Consider the following 22,535-nt stretch of genomic DNA (forward strand, 5'->3'; position numbering starts at 1 on the left):
GTTATCTCGCCAAATATATTAGTCGTCAGGGGATTTGGATGGGGGTTGGGGAGGGGTAAGTGGGGGACGGGTTAGGGAGAATTGAGGGAGTGGGGGAAAAGTTTAGAATAAATAATGAGGAAGCGGTTAAGGATCAGGGGAAATGAGATGGTGAGGTGCAAGGCTTTAGCGCTTGTGAAAAGGAGAGGGTGAAGAAGGGTAAAGCATAAATAAAGGTCAGGACTGAGGTAACAGAGGAAAGTGACAAAAACGGAAAGGTATCGAACACAAATCCATTTGAAAGCTCTGTGACACCTGTGTACGCAGCCCCACTATTTTCTCCATTTAATCACATCCGAACCTTCTCTTTGTTTCTTATAGATTAGCTCCATTTACCGACACATCAAAAGCGGCGCCACTTCCGGTGGGGAATGGAACTGAATCATGGAACAGAAATACAAACTGATAAAAAGTGTAATTCAGCAAGATTTATCATTTTATATCAATACACAAAAAAAGAAAATAAACTTTGTAATAACATCTGTATGCATTTACAGACTTGGCGAGCACACCGTTTAACACATATACATACATTATATACACACATATATATATATATATATATATATATATATATATATATATATATATATATATATATATATATATATATATATATATATATATATATATATATAAGCCAAAAATACCGTTTATTTTCAAATTCATTATACCTTGGGAACAACATACAGTACACCTGAGAGGAATTATAACAAAGTGCCTCTGGACTGGCGCAGAGTCACTTGACAGTTATAACTCCCTTGGATTACGTTATTCCCAAGTTATAGTGAACTCGAAATTAAACGGTATTTGTGATATATATATGTGTATGTATGTATGTATGTATGTATGTATGTATGTATGTTCCTTCCGCCGTTTATCATATAGGTATTCGTAAACTATAAGTGGGAACGACAGAAAAATCGTCTCTGAATGCAAAATAATCCTCCGTATAAAAGCTAACACAATACACATTAAATTATATTTAAGAGAAAAAAATCAGATTAAATGAGTTTTGAATTGTACAGTTCGAACTTCACCTAACACGTAGATTCCACAGAACAAGAAAAGGAACAATGTTTTCTGACAGACCATGAATAAGTGTATTATGAACTATTTATCTACATACACACACATACATACATACATACATACATACATATATATATCTACTCATATATATTATATATAATTCAGTAATGATATATACATGTATGTGTATGGGGATAAATAACCATTCCTTCGTGCACTCCTCATAACGCTGAGAGAGAGAGAGAGAGAGAGAGAGAGAGAGAGAGAGAGAGAGAGAGAGAGAGAGAGAGAGAGAACACGGAAAAATGCGAGACAATATATTAAGAGGAGGGGACAGAATAACATAGGCAAACAAAGCCGAAATAAAGACAAAAATCGAAGTTGGTGTAAACAGACAATTCGGCGTTCAATATTAACAAATGTTCCACAAACACCTGCCCGCTCCTAACAACGGCGAATCAATTATTGTCTGTCAGTCATCGGAACATACACCTGCTTCGGAGATCAAAGGAAGCCGAAATGAAAAAAAAAAGAAACTTATTCCCCCTTCCATTCAGCCGCTCCCCCCGACCTCCTGACTATCCTTCTAACTCTGTCTACGCAGGTAGACACAACACCTGTAACACCTGTGAATTAACCATCGGCCGTGTTAGAGCCCAAGTACTCTTCAACTTATTCACTCTTCCATCCCTCTGATGTGAATGAATACGTTTCTAACCGAATTCATAACGACTATGACGTTCGAAGGAAGATACTGAGGCATTCCTGTTATAGCACATCAGAAAGATATTAAAAAATGAGAGAGAGAGAGAGAAAAAAAAAAGAATTTTTAACTAAGTCGAAATCGTCAAATGACTTCCATCAAATAGGCGCAGTTAGAAGGATATTAAGTCAACCACTAAGAGCCTGGTTTTCTGGCACCTTTTCTTTACTAACTGTCAGAAAATCAGTCTCTTTAGGCACAATAAGTTTTAATATTCGTGTAATGAAAATAATTGAAGGGTGAGACTGAACTAGCTCATCCGAAACGGCGACCCCATATAAAAATGGGAACAAGCTGGGAAGAAGACTGAACTAGCACGTTATCTGGCACTGTTTGACAAAAAAGGACACTTCTTATGTCTTGTAAAACCCTTTTCAGAAAAAGACTGACTTTGAGGCAGAGTGGTGGAAAGCTGGGATAAAATCACTATACGATCAAAAAGTCCCTTGACTTACTGTATTGCGAATTGTACAAAACGTATCAAAAGTAACACACCACCTTCAGCTATACTGTAGCAGCGATTATCTCAAAAACAAACTCATGATGAATTCTTGATCTCTGTACTTATACAAATTACATTTTCCTTAACGGAAATAAAATCATTTTTCATGGGGGGGGACTTCAGAGAAAGAGAGAGAGAGAGAGAGAGAGAGAGAGAGAGAGAGAGAGAAGGGGTGGGGATGGGGGAGGATTCACAGAACGCTGTACCGAACACTTATCGAGACGAAAGTACCATTAAACCAAATCTTGCTCACAACCAGTTATGAAGATAAAAAAATGAAAACTTTAATTGCTGATCGTTACGTAACATCAGGCGCCGCCGTAACGCGTGGAAGAAACGACTGACGTATGTGAGTCACACTCTATATTCCCTCAGGATATCAAACGATTGATTTCACCATTCACTGCTGGAGAAATAACACATGTTTTAGACCCGCAAATTCTGCTACAATACAATCAAAATAGCAAAATGCTCCCGAGGCATGATACTGCAGTTGCACGGAGGGATTGCTAAAAGAGTACCTAATCAAGGTTGCTATTGCTGAACCAACAACTGTTGCTACAATGGTAATCAGCCTTAAAAGTGGCGGCTGATTAATGTCAGAAGTTGCTAGTAACGGATGATTACCTCAAACTTATACTGCTAAAGGATTACACAATCTGAATCACTATTACTGAGAATATGACCGGCTACACATCTGTTCTTGTAAAGACGGTTTACCATAGTTCTTTCAGCAGAAAGAAAGGATTCTCATAAATTCCTGTTGCAGAAAAATGTTGATAGTCTTTTAGTTTTCTTGGAGAAAGTTTGATCCAAGTACCTGATATTCAACTGACTAATAACAGAAGCTGCTGTTGTTGCAACGATGATTAATCTTGGTAACTGCTGACAGAATAATTGAGTGATTATTTACGAAAAGTTTACTGACCGTTGCTATGTCTGGTTAATCCTACCTGAATGAAGGTTAAGTTTTGCCAAGGGAACATTACCACGTGAAAGCTATTACTGAAAAGAAGGCAACTACAATTAATTACATAAATCCATGTAGCTGCAGGTAAAACAATGGTTAGCTGCTTTTGAGAGAATGCTTAACCGAAAGTGTTGCTAAGTGGCTGATTTACTGCTTTTGAGAGGACGCTTATTCTAGAAAGGTATTACTGACAGGTTTAATACCACAAGTAGGGGTTGCTCAGTGGATGATTTATCCACGTAGCTGTTGCTGAGAAGGTGATTAATTCTTACTATGAGGAAGATTATGAATGAACTGCATTTGAAGGAAAGCGACCGTAAAAAAAGGGTTACCGCACAAATACATAATAGGCCTTGAAAAACATGAATAGTAAAGATGAAAAATATGAATAATAAAGCTGAATAATACCCAGAAAATGATAACAACTTCACAGACGACTTACACGAACAGAAATTGCTCCAAAGATATTTACCAAGTGCAAATGATTCCAAACCATAATCAAGAAAAGTAATATCGAACTTACAATATTAGTTAATATTGCTGGCTAAGGCAAACAAATGTATTCACTGGATGACCAACTCATCTGAATTACTGGCAATAAATAAGAGGCAACCGAACACGGCTTGGCTATGAACCAAGTAAGGTTTACGCAAGCACATGCTGAAAGATATTATTGTGCTGTGCGATCGTTTCATTCGGTTTCTGGGAAAGGACGTTTTTTAATTCCATGAATCTGCGACATATCAAACCGAAATTCATAAAAATGAAGTGAGAGAGAGGCGATAACAAAGGTTTTTTCATACGAACAACAAAGGCCACATGACATTAATGATATTGAGCCATGACACGCCCCACAACATCAATAATAATAATAATAATAATAATAATAATAATAACTAAGCACTGATATAGCATAGTCAGATATTCCTCAGGAAACAAAAGAACTGATCCAAAAAGTATTTTTTAAATGACGTAACACAATGTACAAGAGCATGTGACAATATTCAATTTATTCTGAAAAATCCTTTGTGCCCTTTAACCTCAGCATAGTGCGGTGGGTTGAAGCAAAGGGTGCCTCATCCCAAACGCACACACATACATACATACATACATACATACATACATATAGATATATATATATATACACGTATATTTGTATATAAATAAGATAGATATACATACACACATATATATACATATGTATATATATATATATATATATATATATATATATATATATATATATGTGTGTGTGTGTGTGTGTGTGTGTGTGTGTGTGTGTGTGTGTGTGTGTACGCGCGCGTGCGCGAGTGTTGATGCATGTGTGCAGTACAAGATTTTTTAAATTAAATTTGTGGTGCTGTGATGATCCAACTATATGGTCGTTATATTCTCTTTGTTCCCTAAGTAATATATAATCCATTTCTTATTCAGCTGTTCGTATGTCACGAAAGAATTTTATCTATATTTTAATATTAATACGGGTATCTCTCAATGACATCTAAGTTTTTGTGTTAAAATTAGAGCAAACATAATTTTGTTCACAGAAAAACCAATTCTATGCTGAACAACTAAAGAAACATGACACACTCAACTTTCGAAAAAGTTAAAAAAGGGAAAAACTTGATCTTGCTTAGAAGAAATCATAGGGTAATCAAATGGAAGTAGACCATTCTGAGCAACGATGTTCACGACTTCTTTAAACTACCATTACACTATAGTTACGAAGTGATGACAAATGATATCCAAACAACTGAAGGTACGAGTTCAATCAATATCTCTCACCTGCTCAATTTCCAAAATATCTTGTTTAGCCACCCTCGATAAAATTAAAGGACCACAAAAACCACAAAAGCGAGCCACTCATTAACATAGCAGCAGACAACCGCGAAAAGAACAAAAGGCCCTAAATTTATCTCAGCCAGGCACCAGGAATTTCGTTATGTTGGCGGGCCAGTTACGGAGGCGACTCGCAACGTCCCAAAAATGAAGAAAACGGGGACGCATGATGACACTGAGCGGGCATGTGTCATTTCCTACGTCAACATGCGTGAGAGACAATCGACATGATGAATTCGTGCCAAATAGTGGACTATGCCCGTCATTGAGACTCACGTACATGGCTACTGGTCCCTACAACAACAACAACAATAATTATAATAATAATAACAATAATCCATAAAAATGAAATAATAGCACGAGTCACTAAAATGGTGACGAAATCCACAGTGGTTTAGATGCAAATACATATTTTAGAAATATGGATTTCTTCACCAATAATAATAATAATAATAATAATAATAATAATAATAATAATAATAATAATAATAATAATAATAATAATAAGAAGAAGAAGAAGAAGAAGAAGAAGAAGAAGAAGAAGAAGAAGAAGAAACGAGAAAAATTTTCTTTTATTTCCACGGAAAAAATTAGTTCCACACAAAGTAGTAGCTGTTGTTTTTTTATATTGTAATTAAGAGAGCGGAGATTTGGAAACAATGAGAAACTTTACAAAAATATCACTCCTTAGGCAAATGAGAATATACATTTCATGTAAGTTAAAGGATTTTCTTAACATTATAGATATCTACAAAATTACAGAAATAACGGCACACATTTAAATAATTTTTCATTTTCTCAGTTACAACAAGAAGCGTGACTGTCATAATTTAATTTTCTAAGTATATTCCTTTGTGTGTACATGTATATAATCAAAATAATTTAAACAGTGGTACATAACATGCTAGACAATGCTATATTTCATTAATCAGTAATTGAACAATGTAGAAAAATTATAATTTGCAAGAGAGAGAGAGAGAGAGAGAGAGAGAGAGAGAGAAATATGTTAAAACTCTTGATTGTTAATGACAAAAGGGGGAGTAATGACACATTACATTAGCGAGTCAACTATCAACAATAAGAACTGCTCATTAGCAGATTTCGTTTTCGCATTCGGCAGACGGTGTCGAAATAGCTTGTACTGACCGGCTTGTGCTCATTTTGGCCAATTTAAAATCAATTATTAAAACAAAGAAGTAGGCTACCTTTATGCAGTAACTGGTTAACAACGATATTTTCCTCTATATGCAAACGGAATTGCTGCCAATTTGTCGCACGAGCACAAGCACACTTGCGCAAACGCAAAATGCTTCTGTGATTCTGCGCAATACCTGACCTCTGCGCAATCCCACGAAATGCACGATAACCCCTCCGCTGGGACCCGTTTCTAAACGCGATCATTCAGTAAAACAACATTTGCTTAATTACTCCCATTTCATTAAAAGGTCTGATATGCGACAGCGCAAATTCAATTAAGAGGCTGAATACGCAATTAATATTCATAATAGTTTATGGAAATTCAAATGCCAGATTTAGTTCACTAATGAACGCCACTCTGGGTACCACACTCCCTTTCGCTCGCCCGCCTCCCCCAGACCCAACACGGCCAATCCAAATATATGGATATTAATTCAGCCGTTAATTTCATTCTATTCCGTCCCATCTCACACAAAAGGAATGAAAGTGAGTTGAATCACTTATTAACGCATCTGCTTGTTACATAACTGATTAACACGTCATACTTCGCTTTCTCATTACCGTTTATCAAACTGAATTCGTTTTCTTGCCCGGCTGAGAGGAAATACGATAGAACTCTCTCGCAAAATCATATATTTGTTTCTTCAGTTCCCTCTTTTGTTTCTCACAGGAGTACGAGTATTCTACAACTGTTAATCTTTGCATATAGGCTTCCTTCTCTCTTAATGGTTGCTAAATTGTTCAATTTTGTTCATTTATCAATGGTACCACTTAACTAATCCACGCAGAATAAGTGTGAAATGTTTTGTCCTTCATTTTTACTTTTTGATGTTATATCATTTCCCAATCCTTCAGTGATTTGTATTCTTTAGTTCCTCTGTTGTCTTCCATGGTCGCATGGCACAAAGAGATAAAAAAAAAAAATTCATGCCTAATTAATAACGCTCGCATGTCTTCGTTTTCTCTTTCGTCATGGCGGAGTAATAAAGGTGAATTTGACTGGCAAATACCCGAATTTCTCCTGCCAAAGTCAGGCGACATAACAAGGACTCATTTCCAAGGTTAGGCGGTCCTTATCTCATTCTTTCTTTTGATTATTTCTTGCATGCAAAACCAGGATAATAAGCATATACACACAATACATTATATATATATATATATATATATATATATATATATATATATACATATATACATACATATATATATATATATATATATATATATATATATATATATATACATTATATATATATATATATGTATATATAAATATCGCTGTATATAATCATGACGAAATCATTGAGAGAGAGAGAGAGAGAGAGAGAGAGAGAGAGAGAGAGAGAGAGAGAGAGAGAGAGAGCTTAATTGTTGATAAAACAGAGGGTAGAGAAAAACGATTGGGCTCACTGATTATGAAATTCTGGCTGTAAGGCAAATACTGGGGCACTTTCGGCCATTCAAGACATATAGCTAGACTGATATACAGATAATTTCGGCTATCCATGTATTTGGATAAAACCACGAGTTTAGTAAACTGGCTTAAAAAAAATAAGTACGAAGTGCCTATTTTACTAAATGACTGTAAAACATTAAAATTTAACGAATGTAATTTTAAATTTTACCTCCGTTGTCGCATCCAACGTTCCCACTTGCCATGTGAATACTAAAAATATGGTGAAGGCGCAAATATCTGAAATTCCCAAAACTGACCTAAAATAACTACAAGCAGTGGATGTACTCCACTCTATACCAGTTATGAACCTGATATGACAATGAAAGCCTGAACACTGTAAAAGGCGACCTCACACTTAAGGATGTCCAGGATACGGCAGGGCAACACAACCACTGCCTGAGGTCAGAAGACGACGGTTTCTGACGCATGCAGCGTGAAGTAGTAAATGCTGTCTCTCCTCCTAACCTATAAAAATAGAAGAGTAGAGCTTCAGACCCCTTTGTGTGGTGCATACGCCACAGAGCCTCAATTCAGCCTTCGCTGCGTGAGTAAAGCCTCGGCTTTTATGCTCTCTCATTATCCGATCAGTCTCAGGCCTTCAAATTCTAATGCTGTGGAAGGGGAACCTCAGGACTTGAATCATGGGAGACGCATTTCTTGAGTGAAGTTTATATATATATATACATATATATACATATATATAATAATTGTATATATATATATATATATAATATATATATATATATATATATATATATATATATATATATATATATATATATATATATATATATATATATGAAATCAACGTGAGCTTTAAATTCCATCGGAGTATGCAAAATCAAGATACATTGGGTAAAAGTCGACATTTCTGATAATGAAGGTACCACATTACGTTCATTTTCTGCACACTCTCTCTCTCTCTCTCTCTCTCTCTCTCTCTCTCTCTCTCTCTCTCTCTCTCTCTCTCTCTCTCTCTTTTCCAAAAAAGAATAATTACATGCACTTCTGAATTATATTTGGAGCATGTAAGTTCCATTGTGAATCTTCACAATAAATATATCAAGTACTTACATGTTTTGCATAAAAATAATAAAACCTACAAATAAGAATGATAAAACGAACGTAATGATGATGTTCTTCAAAACAAGCTGATTTACACAAAGTCTTGCGTTTCCATTAACACGAACAACAAAACTTGAAAATAGATAACAATTGCTAAAAGCTTCACGAAAACAAGTACAAAAACAAATACGGAAAAAAGGAAAACTACGCTGGGAACAGAAATAAAAAAAAAGTACACGAGCGAATGATAAACCTGTATGCTAAGCTAAAACAAAAAACAAAGAATGAAACGAAGGCAACCAACCCTGCGAACAGCAACAACGAATAAAGAAAACAAATATACTAAACGGCATAAAAGAGAAGAAAATGTGGATCAAAAAGCGTCCACAAAATAACACGACAGAATAACGTTAGGGTCCTTGCTGAGCGCGAGAGGCAGAACGCATTTCTCCTTCTCCTTCGGCAGAGCACCGACCGATATCGCCGGGAGGGATAAAAGCAAGCCGCGCGATAAGCGATGGGATGTAATAAATTAAGGCGGAAAGCAATAAATCCGGAATTAGAAACGGGGAGTCCATCGGGACACAGACGGATTCGCCTTTGATGCGTCAGAAGATTTCCTCTGAATCCAAGCAACGGACGCGGACGGGAAGAGCAAGAGGAGATAAAGACCAATCTTTAAAGGAGAAGGAGGTGGAGGAGGAGGAGACAAAGGGAGGCGAAGAGGAAGGAGGCAGAAGATGAGGAAAGGCAAGAGACAAACAGGAACTTGGGAGGAAGAGGGAGGGAAGCTAAGGATGAGGGAACGGCAAATGATAACTTGGAAGGGGAAAGGAGTGGAGGAGACATGAGGAAACTTTGAAGGTGAGGAAAAGAAGACAAAGGGAAACTCAGAAGGAGGAGGAGACAAATAAAAATTCGGGAAGAAAGTCAGAAAGAGGAAACAAAAGGAGGAGGAGGAAGAGGAAGATTTTTGTGGACAATGAAGGCAATGAAGGCGGGGGGGGGGGAGGAAGAGGGGAAGTGAGAGGTGAATAGAATAAGCGGGAAAATAAGAATGAATAAACAATGGTTAAAAATACGTTGCAAGTAACATACGTCAGTAATGAAAAAATCTGGCAAAAATACTCGATTCTGAAGGTCAAACCTTATGAAGGGTAGTATGATAAAACCACGAGCAGAATAAATGAATAAAATAATATTAATAGTAACACAAACCACGCACAAACGCACGCCCATTTAAATAATTTCCGATAAAATGAAGCATGATAAAAATTAAGGGCTAAAAAGAGAGTCCACAAACACAAACGGCATTCAAACTCTTCAGTCACAATAAAATGTCTTTGAAGTTTGTTGAACTATTCTCGACCAATTAAACCCTTTAATCTCTGGTCCGGTTTGTCGTTATCTTAAGATGTAGGCTTCGTTAAAAGAAGCTAATTGAGAACTAAGTCCATGAATAATAATAATAATAATAATAATAATAATAATAATAATAATAAACAATAATAAATTATTATTATTATTATTATTATTATTATTATTATTATTATTATTATTATTATTATCGAATAAACCCTTATAAATGAATTGCATATAAAACAATGGCTAATAACAAGACTTACCATTTGGTATACAGATCTGCATTTTTTGGGCATGCTGGGAACAGGGTCAGGCTTGAGAAACCCTACCCAGCCGAATTCGTAATCGTTACCGTCCGCCCGCAAACTATCACAGAGGGCACCTGGATGCAACTGGAAAGACACAGAGAAAACGGCAAACACTTTAGATGAGGATTTGGAAGAAACTTCACTGACATAATGTTATAATTACATAATCTGTCACTTTGAAATCAATCCCAGCTGATTAATTTATAAAAACAGTACATAGTATTATACATACAAATGTTATATACACAACACATACGCACACGCATACAAGACATATACACATGTACGAGTATATTTTACCCATTACTTTAAATTTCTATAAACTGCCTAAAATGAAATACACACAATGTGTTCATACACAGATTCACAGTTATAGCGTATTCAGTCATAGATATTTTATGCAAATGAATGCTTTCTCCATGACAATATTTACAGTACATGAAAACACACTTAAATAAGACAAACTAATTTTCATATAATATTTTCAGTTAACTAAAAGGATGAAGTTTAAAATGAGGAAGGGCATAAGACAATTAGGGTGTGACTTACAGGCACGGAAGACCGCAATCCATAAAAATCTCCACGTAACATCAACTGACAAAAATGCTTACGACTTACAAGGCAACCGAGATATCCCGCGAGACATACTCTGAAAAATGGAATAACATTGTCCGATAAATTTAAATTCTGAACTGACCATGCTGGTGAATTCTGGGCGTTCCTATCAGTTCTTTTCATCAAACGTCTTCCAAAGTGCTGACTTACCGCGTCCGTTTATTGCTTTCATCATGGATAACCTTGGCAAAAATATCAGTCTGTCCTTTCCACTGACCTGTGCATGGAATAGTTTAGCCCACTAATTTTCATGCCTTCATCTCCAAACCACAATTATAAAATAATAGAAGCACATCTTACACACACACACACACACACACACACACACACACACATATATATATATATATATATATATATATATATATATATATATATATATATATATATATATATATATATATATATATATAACCAGTTAAATTCAGCAAAGTCGGTTCTATAATAGTTGCGGGAGACTCATTACATTAAAGAACAAACAGTGAATTATAAGCACTGAGAGGGTTCGTTTTAAAAAATCGACAAAAAAAAATAACACTCCGTACATAAGTCTTTTTCTTTTTATCCAACAGTACCAAAACGTAGAAGCTATACCCAAATGTCCTATAACTTGAACTCGAGGAACTCTTACCAGGACTAGCAGTCCACTGGGTTCAATACAATTTCAGGCTAATATCCAACGCTGACCGCATACAAACGATGCAATACTTTTCAAGATGACACTAATCTTTTAAACAAAACGGAACATGGATTCCACGCAATGTTAGCAGAATCTGAGAAAGAATTCATATATAGAGAACAGAGAGAGAGAAGAGGCGGTTGAGTGGTGGAGTGATTAAAAAGTGAATAAAACAAAAGTAAAATTAGGAGAAATGATTACGTGTTAGAGTGCAACTAAAATTACAGAGAGAGAGAGAGAGAGAGAGAGAGAGAGAGAGAGAGAGAGAGAGAGAGAGAGAGGATGAACAGGTGAAAGTTGCTACATGGCGAATTGGAATTACAAGGAAACGAGAGAGAGAGAGAGAGAGAGAGAGAGAGAGAGAGAGAGAGAGAGAGAGAGAGAGAAATGGGGGAAAAGTGGGCGAGTGTCGGAGAGGAGTATGGGATGGCTGTTAGAGTCATCAAGGTTCCACATCTAGGAATTGGCCCTACCCCTTCCATCAACCCTCCCCCACCCGCCATTAATGAATCCACCACTAACCCCTCTGCGTTTCCCTCATGGAATCCACCAATCCACATCACACATCCCTTCCTGTCCATTATCCAAGGCCCATTATGCAACCCCTCATCCCTGCTCATTCCAACATCACCCATTTGTTATGCCCCGCCCACTTTCAGGTAAGACCATATAGAACCCAAGAGATCTTTTAGGCCCTGCGCTGGAGTTATTCCCCCCCTCCCCCTCAACATGTACTCTCTCTCTCTCTCTCTCTCTCTCTCTCTCTCTCTCTCTCTCTCTCTCTCTGTATCCTATTTCACGTGGACCTGTTTGCCGTGATTTGCAAACGCTATAAAATTTGCTATTTTATGCCGAGGTCAAGGTGAAGGGATGATCGGGACGAGAGAATGTGAAAGTGGGAAGAAAAAGGGGCGGGTCTGGCGAGTGACCTGAAAAAAAAAGAGGGTCACGAAAATCCTCGGTTGAAGGAGAAGGAGATCTGAGAAAAGCCCGGCTGATCTGGATACAAGAGTTAACAGGAAAGGGACTTGCGAGATAGGAAATGATAGGACAGTCATCATCTTCTTCTTTTAACGTGCTTTTTTCCCATTTTTCATATGGGGTAAGCACGATGCCTTCTTTTGAAGGACTTTGATTTGGCGTTGGGGTAGGCCGTAGCCTCGATCGGCTGCCCTGCCTGACATCGCTTAGACCCCGGTAGCACATGTGTCTATGTATCGTGCCAAATCCCCAGCTCCCTTTCCCCTAGCAGCGAGGAGACGTGAGCGGTTTAGGCCGACAGTTCGAGATGTGTAAGGCGTCTGTTACGTTTTTAGAAGATGTTGGAGTGGCTTTGTTTGTGTGTGTATTAGTCTGTAACACCCATTTGCTTTCAGCAAACCTATCCGTTGATTACATACATAATCCCGGGGTGTTTACACGGATAGCAAAGTGTCCGCCCACTGACCGGCCGGCTGCGGATTTGAACCCGCGACACAGACTTCTTATGAAGTCCGAGTCTGCTGCTCTACCGACCGAGCCATCGAATCGAGGCTCCTGAAATGATAGGACAGTATGTGTAGAATAAAGAGGTCATTTCTTATTGCACAACTCATCTTTATTTCGGCAAAATAAGGGAGAAGTTAGCACTGACTGTTTTATCTTCCCAAACCCACCCTATTTATGGGGAAAAATTTTGCTGGTTAGGACAATTCTACACTAACATGAGAGCTCACACTTAAGCTAAACAGGATATAAATACACATACGTTTAATTACATATTTACGATAAAAAATGTCAAATTCGGTGCTAATACAAGGCAGTATTTATAATCCGTTTTGAGGCGTGTATCTACCAACCTCTTCCCACAATCTCTTGTTAAAAAACCGGAATGCAACTCATTCTGGTATCGGCCCCTACCGCTCTTTCTCCTGGAGAAAAAGGACTATACACACATACACACACACACACACACACACACACATATATATATATATATATATATATATATATATATATATATATATATATATATATATATATATATATATAAATTTAAATCAAAAGGCAACTGCAATATGAAAACAATAAATTGTAGAGGGAAAGTGTAACCGCCCAACCGGAGGCCCTCATTCGAGGAATGTTCATCAGAGAAAATGTGGTAATGTCTACTACCCCTTTTCGGCTGCCTTCAGAAAAATTCAAACTGGTCTGCAACTCCGTCTTCCATAAATATATTAAGAGTTAAATGCCACAACATATTCAAGGAATCTCCACCTGGAAAACTTCATTCTATATAAAAAAAAAAGGCCCCAGTATCTGATTTCATCCTAAAATACCAACATGAATGTTAATTCCAGTTCGATGACGCATATATCACAAGACTTGCTCCCTTGGGAATTGCAAATATTGTTTTAAGAATATGCAAAGGACTTGAAATACCGATGGAAGTACGAGGAACCTTAAAGTCGGTCCATTGCTAAAATTACAATGCTGAACGTCGTCAGAAGTTCGACTGCGATTGAAAAGAGCGCATCCAAATGCAGAATGAGAAGGATAAAAGCCCCTGGAAACTTGTGGTGGTGGGGAGGGGGGAACTTTGCAATCTCTCCACCTATCTGCACAACCACTTAAAGCCATATATAAGTAATTTCATCGTTTAAAGTAAAATCAGACTATATCCAAAGTTCTGGTAAACAGAATAAAACTCCTCTCTCTCTCTCTCTCTCTCTCTCTCTCTCTCTCTCTCTCTCTCTATATATATATATATATATATATATATATATATATGTGTGTATGTGTGTGTGTGTGTGTGTGTGTGTGTGTATGTGTGTGTGTTGGGGGGAATCTCTATAAAAACCATCTATCCAATGCTAACTGCCACATTCATACTTTAATTGCTAAATCGTAGATGAAGGTCTTGTGCCCGAAAGTGCTACAACACTAAAAATTCGCACACTTAACAGATGGCTCACCAGCAGTGCACTGAAGCCCTAGCACACATGTGCCATTCGCTTCTATCTTCCATGCTTTCTCTTACTTCCTGGATGTTAAGGCCGTTCCTTTTCAATACCTCTTTCACTCAACAATCGATCCAGCTTTTACCAGTTCTTCCTCTCCTTGTTTCAGGAAACAATTCCGAATTACACAAGAATAAACCATCTTAAAAACCAGTGAGCAATCCTTCCACCTAAAACAGCCTTTACAATAACAGTTTTTATCCGTAACTTAAAAAACCTCCCCTTTCAGTTCGCTATATGCTACAAGCAGTTCGTCTTATCAGCTTCAGCCTTTTCTCTTTCTTTTGTAGTCATCATATGCACTTCATTTCCATAAAGGAAAATTGGTTCAACTATCCATTAAGATATTAAAAAGTATACAGACAAAACACTCCGACGTATTTGTTTCAGACCGACTTCTAAATTAAACCAATCTCTCTTTTGTCTATATATTCTAAAACATGCTTCACTTCCATCACAGAAACTTTCAATTGCTCTTAGTAAATTAACTTCTGTGCCATACATCCTAAACATCTTCCACAACTCCTCTCTATCTGTTTGTCATGAACTTTGGCCAGGTCCGTGTATGGCACAATCATCTTTTTCCTTTTACTTTCAAACTTGTTAAATGAATTTTTCGTAAATAAGCAGTCGACCTACACCTTACTGTTCCCCTGTCATTCTTCCTATTATGTCTTTCTTTTTCGGTCAAAATCCTCCCATGCTTCTGTTATACCTGGTATACAGAGTAACGTTGAATACCACACTGATAAGGTGTGACGTATACTCGAGTCTTTTCGCAAACTTATTCCAAAGCAGCCTTAGAGAAAACTTAGGCAATCTTCATTTTTGCCGGTGTGAGAATCAGAAGGAAGGGGCGTGTGAATGAATATGAAAAAGGCTTCGGATTCACCCCTGGCGAGAACAGTTTAAGAATACGTCAACAAAAATCCAGTATGTCTTTATAATAGTAAGGTTTTTGTGACAGTTTGCCACGTAATTTAATGACCTTTCCGGTTTGTTCTACATAAATGTCTTCATATCAACAGCAGCTACACTAACACCACAAATAACATCTATGATAACATCACTGAAAAATTTAAACATAGGAGCTAAGACTGCAACATGAAATTGTTATAATGTGAAATAACGCCAAGTTTTATGATATAAGCCCATAACGCCAAGGTAACGTACAAAACTATCATGAGAAAGTACAAGAGCTATCAAACCTAAATTAAAACTGTAACAAAACAGTCATAACTAAACAATATGATAAAAAATATTGTCTGCCCAAAAGTTCAATCTGATTTTACAACAGGGGGGTGAGTGATGATAAAGACTTCTGGTTACGAAGCTCTTACTATTTACAGTTAACGCTAGTGGTGTAACCAGTTGATAAATAGCTATCAATTAACAGAGACAAAAGGCCAACATAACTACAAAGAATGGTAGGTTGACTTTCCATTTCATCCAAATTATTCATATATTACACCTTCAATATACTCGTTCCTGTGTGTGTGTGAGAGAGAGAGAGAGAGAGAGAGAGAGAGAGAGAGAGAGAGAGAGAGAGAGAGAGAGTCTTCTCCTTATCTCCTATCACACTTCCACAGCTTGACTGAGGCCGGGAGTAGTGTGCCTCTTACAGTCTGTCCACGAGGCGCCAACTCAGTGGGTGGTAAACGTTTTATTTGGTGGTGGGTGATGGGCGCCGACGGAGGCGGTGGCGAAGAGTCTGCGAGGGAGAGGAGAGGGCAGGACGACGGCACTCGAGAAGAGGGAAGGATGCGAGAGAAAGTCCTTCTTGTGTCAAAGAAAATGAAGGAATTTTTTGAGGTCGCCGCGATTATGGTCATCTATGGGATAATGAAGGAAAAGGTTTATCCACAGATGGAACGAAATTATGAAAAAAAGAAACACACGGGATAGTCCCTGTACATGGAAAAGCAGGAGTTATTAAAACGTGAAAAGCAGAGGCTGCAAGAAACTAACTTTGAGAAAAACCTAATGAAAAACTGATTGGACATGAAAAAATAACTTCATGAGGGTGTTTACCAATGACCGTCAGTTAATAACAGAAAAAGTATTTTCCATTGACTGTCGAAGAATGATTTCTATCTTCACTGGTAACGGTTATACCATTAATTTATTTTTGCACATACATGCGTATATATACACATAATCTCGAGTCATTATTTATTAAACAACTGGTCCCCCCGTTAAGTACCCAGACCTCCTCTACTCAGCTTTACCTGAGTTAACTTGTTATTTATGTAATAATCTGTCTTCTGCTTTCTTTTTATAAGATTGGTTAGCAGTCTTTAGTCTTGTTTTCCGTTTATTTATTTATTTATTTATTTTTTGCTTTTTATATGGTTGTTATCAGTACTGTATTTTATGAATTTTATTGATTTTCAGAGCAATTTTTAGAGTAATTTTATTCATTATTTACCAGATTCACTGATGATATAAGAACGAGTTATTAAGAAACGCTGAAAATAAACAATTATGCTGAATTTAGTTCGTTTCCCAGGCCAACCTTCACGCTGATGTATATATACACAGTGTGTGTGTATGTATATAATATATATATATATATATATATATATATATATATATATATATATATATATACATACACATACATACATACATAGTATTCATGAGAGAGAGAGAGAGAGAGAGAGAGAGAGAGAGAGAGAGAGAGAGAGAGAGAGAGAGAGCAAATCTTCCAGGCCAAAAATCTTGAAAATTAAAGTGAAAAAAGCAAGGACCAAGGGAAACAATTTTGTAAAAATGATTTCTTCCTAAATGAAATCCCCATAACTAGACAAAAATTCATTTTGGGTAATTCCATAACTCAATAGGAAATCTGGAATTCTTGAAAAGCAAAAGACGCCAATATGCCGAAAGCGAGTCTAGCTAAGTTAGTTACTTAATCATCATTATAAAAAATATTCACATATTGTCATCAACTAATGTATGCGATGGTGTAAAATGATCAGAGGGCCTAATTGCAATGGTCAGACAAATGAGCATGAATTAACAAGGCTTACGAGAATAATTGCCCTCTGATCAATACATACTCTAATAATGAATAAATAATCAAACTGGAACAAATTTATGATCCATAATTTTCTCAAGTTAATTAATGGCAAGGTACAAAAATTTCAGACCAGGTGTACAGGACTAAGTCATGCCAGTTCAGGTGACTGTACACTGCCTATGATTAAGGAAGAAACCAAAGCCAGTAGGAAATACTAGAAAGAAAACATCGTGTCTTGCTTTTGTTAAAAGGGCAACAATCATTACTGTTTTGAGCAATCTTTAAACAATGATAACAAGTTCTTTAAAGGAGAAAGTCTATCTTGCAAAATACTGGAAACAAAATGTAACCCGGCACACAGCAACACAATTTAGCCTATCAGAAGAACGTACAACTTTCTTAGACATTCCAGCGCTTTGCAGATTTTGGAATACCGACTTTTCAGCTTCAAGTTAAAATGAAGGTAAGTAATGAAAATTTCGAAATTTAAAGCTGTAACTACTAAAACTACTCTTCAACAAGTGATGAATAATCAAGTTCTAATGGTGCAGAATAAAAACGCTCCTAAAATGCATTGAAAACTAGTGAAAATTATAACTAATTTCTAGGATTTTCGACAACTCCACTATCCTTCTTTTTTAAGGGTCCTGAGAGAGAGAGAGAGAGAGAGAGAGAGAGAGAGAGAGAGAGAGAGAGAGAGAGAGAGAGAGAGAGAGGAACCTCCAAAGTGGCAGGTACCAGCAAACACAAACAACACATTCACACATACATGCACAATTACATAATACATGCATACACATATATGTATGTATGTATGTATATATATATATATATATATATATATATATATATATATATATATATATATATATATATATATATATATATATATATATATATAAAAGCCTACTGACTGAATGAACAGAGCGAGGGTGAATGCGAGAGACTAGGACACAGGTGCCGAGGTAAATGTAAACAAGTAACCGGATCTGCAATCCTCATGACAAGGCGACAAAGCTCACCTCAAGGCGTGGACACAGGAATCAAACCCAATCCCGAGAGACTCCCACCACAAGGGAGGCGAATGACACATTGGTTGGCACCGCACGTTCACAAAGGGCTGCCGAGTGCAGCGAGTGCCACGCATGAACGCTCTTTAATTCGTGTCATTCGTCAAGGCCGTCGTCATCGTCATCATCATCATCATCATCCTCATCCTCATCCTCACCATCACTGTTATCCTCGGTGATCCTGAGTTTTGTTGCTTATTGCCATTCCTCCTCATTATTATTTCACTGGTATCATCAGTGATCGAACCTGAATGTTGATGTTTTGTTTTCACTACATCACTGTGACTGACATTGTTAGCATAAATGATCCAATTCGGACGCTGACTATCAGCAACATCGTTGCTATCATCAATTATTCATAATCACCATCATTTGTTTAATTTACACATTGTGGATTATTATAATGCACAAACCAAATCAAATACAACCAAGGAAGAATTGAGTAAGTGGCAACAACGAGGAACTTCAGGGAATTAGTAGCTATAAACACGCACTCTTTACTTTTAGAAGAGTTCGGTCATCTGCACCAATATTTGCCAGTTCACCTTCCCTAATTAAATCTATACAAAAGATCATAAGAACTACTTCCCCTCTCTCTCTCTCTCTCTCTCTCTCTCTCTCTCTCTCTCTCTCTCTCTCCCAGCTTCGTGCAAAGGAGGCATCACCACCACCACCACCAACCACACAAAAACAAAAGCCGAATCAACAACAGAAGAATCAGTCAACGCCAACATCAACAAAGGAACCTCGACGTCTCTCCTCTCTTATCTCTCTCTTTTATCTCCACCTTCCTGATAATAAAGAAGAAAAAGAAGAAGAGGAGGAGGAGGAAGAACGTGACGCGAGCTTATTCAATTCCTTTCTTTCCTCTCTTCAACCATTCTAACCTACCATTTTCAACCCTTTACTTGAGAGTCACTTTTGAAGTCCTTTCACCAGACATGTCTTTCACCGCTTGGCACTCTCTCTCTCTCTCTCTCTCTCTCTCTCTCTCTCTCTCTCTCTCTCTCTCTCTCTCGTAAACAGAGTGAGAAGAGAAATGGAAAAGGATTAAGAATGTCGTGGGAATATCTTCACATTATCCAAAGTTAATTTAGAATATATACCTAACGGTATCTTCTCTCTCTCTCTCTCTCTCTCTCTCTCTCTCTCTCTCTCTCTCTCTCTCTCTCTCTACGTGCTAATATTACTTTATTTCAGTTTGCTGACTAACATCGAAACCGATCGTTCGGTTATTTCATACACATTTATTACAATTGCATTGATACCCTTGAAAAAGCTCTTAAGAGAGATGTATGTCGTGGATGTTAACTACCAAAGGTTTAAAGTTACTGAATTTAAAATAACTGTGTTCAGTTCACAAGTAATTTTAAATATGTAAAGAAAGAAAAAACACGAAACCGGTGTTTCAACGCCTATGAAAAATAACACTAAAGTAAGTGTAACGTAACTTCGATTACGTAACGCCCAAACGGTATGACTGAGGAACATGATAAAAATAGAGGTTAATCACGAATGATGGATGTATTGAGAGCATTAGAATTGCATCTATAGATAAATGAGAGAGAGAGAGAGAGAGAAGAGAGAGAGAGAGAGAGAGAGAGTATGTCTGGATGCAATCCCTCGTAATCTTGGGGCCTAATCTCTGTCGTACCGCAATGCCATCAGAGACCTCTTACAACCGAGTGCTATGTCTCTCATTCACAAACAAACACACCACACGCACGCACGCTCGCACGCATGAACGAACCGATACGCACGCGCGCAAGCACAGATGTAGCCGAGGAGGGGGAGGAGAAGGGGAGGATTAGGAGTAGTATCAGCACAAGTGGAAACAACGCAACAGCAGAGGCTCTTACGTAATGACCCGTTAAGGCCTTAAAGACAACATAATGATTCAAATACACAATAAATCCCACTAAGACACTTTTGCGGGAATCTCTCGAGTTCCTTCAGACTTTGCAAAGTATTTCCAACTCTTCATGCTGTTTCATCTGTCTGCTATTTGTTTCTTTCCTTCTTTTATCGTTTGTTTTTTTTTCCTCGGATAAACAGTTATTACTAAAGCAGATTTATATCAGTTACCCTGAACTAGCTATATGGCCCAGTTTAAAAGAATTGCTTACTTGCTATTATACATTTATCAGTAAAATGGCAGCTTACAGCTGACAGAAAAATACATATCACAAGAGAATGGAAATGTAAAGAATTCAAAAGTCAATGAGTATACGAAAAGGGATATGCGCACAGTCATTCTTTTATATATATATATATATATATATATATATATATATATATATATATATATATATATATATATATATATATATATATATATATATATATATATATTCTCGAACCTTTGCCTTGGGTTGATATGTAGGTGGCAGTGACGATATCCTTTCAGCTATTATGAGAAATATCTAAAAGGAAAATGTCACAGTCGCCTACGTACCGTCCCAACAAGGCACAGGTGAGAATCCTGGTCAGGCTAATTGTGTTCATCATGTATGATTCTCTTTGGGTGTAAGTCACGCGCAAGGTAAAGGCAGGTTGATATTCAGGGGATGTTGGTTGCCTAATATATATATATATATATATACCCACCAGAGAACCATACATGATAAGCACAATTACTCTGACCAGGATACTCACATTTTTCATTCAGATATTTCTCTTAATAGCTGAAAGGATATCTTCACTGCCACCTACATATCAACCCAAGGCAAAGGTTCAAATTCTGCCCAAAGCACATGTCTCTATTATGCGTAATTCCATTTGGATTAAAGTTATTCACAAAGTAAAGTGAATTGATATTACTGCTTTGAATTGGCACACGCACACACACACACACACACACACACACACACACATATATATATATATATATATATATATATATATATATATATATATATATAAAGAGAGAGAGAGAGAGAGAGAGAGAGAGAGAGAGAGAGAGAGAGAGAGAGAGAGAGAGAGAGTTGAAAATGTACAAGTAAATATTAATTTGATGAGCTGGAATTGTGAATAAACGGATAAACGCAAGAGAAAACATAAAATCTAACCGTGCTATGCCAGTACTTATTACCAATAAGACCAACATTAAAAATGATTAGGATGATATTAATTCTAACATGGACGTAATGAAGCAATAAAATTGCTCAACACATTATAACTTTTAGCTTACTCAAAGGCTGTTATTGTTGCTAATAATAATAATAATAATAATAATAATAATAATAATAATAATAATAATAATAATAATAATAAAATAAAATCTGCTGTTAACAGGACCAAAATTTAAACAGAAAATATAAAAAATAAAGAAAACATCAGGTTCCCTGTGAACGTGATTTCTAAATGTCAGAGTCTTGCACAAGACTGGCAAGCAACAAAACCAATGATATTCAGGTATAAACAAACACGCCCGGTTTGCTCTGCGCGTCTTCCTTTGGCTTTTGGGATGTTTGTTCTTTGCTCTCTTCTTGGAAGTTTCCCTTTGGAGGAAAAGTTCGTCGTCCTCCCAAGTTGAGGAATTAAGTCAACTTTTGCATAATGCGCAAAAGTTTCTCTTGCTGCAAAGACTGACGGGACCCCGACCTAAAGAGAGAGAG

At 37.0% G+C, this 22,535-nt stretch overlaps 1 protein-coding gene across 4 annotated transcripts in view; it reads right to left on the reverse strand.

Annotated features, from left to right (window-relative positions):
* Positions 1-22,535, reverse strand: part of LOC136840602 (E3 ubiquitin-protein ligase ZNRF3-like) — a 714,205-nt gene that overhangs the window by 57,161 nt on the left and 634,509 nt on the right. For all 4 annotated transcript variants that reach the window (XM_067107284.1, XM_067107281.1, XM_067107280.1 and 1 more), the window contains one exon: positions 10,489-10,617. In XM_067107284.1, coding sequence (XP_066963385.1) covers positions 10,489-10,521 — 33 coding nt within the window. In that variant the 5' untranslated portion in view covers positions 10,522-10,617. The remainder of the gene's footprint in view (positions 1-10,488; positions 10,618-22,535) is intronic.

Source organism: Macrobrachium rosenbergii, chromosome 8 (genome assembly GCF_040412425.1).
Source record: "Macrobrachium rosenbergii isolate ZJJX-2024 chromosome 8, ASM4041242v1, whole genome shotgun sequence".
NCBI classification, from domain to species: domain Eukaryota; kingdom Metazoa; phylum Arthropoda; class Malacostraca; order Decapoda; family Palaemonidae; genus Macrobrachium; species Macrobrachium rosenbergii.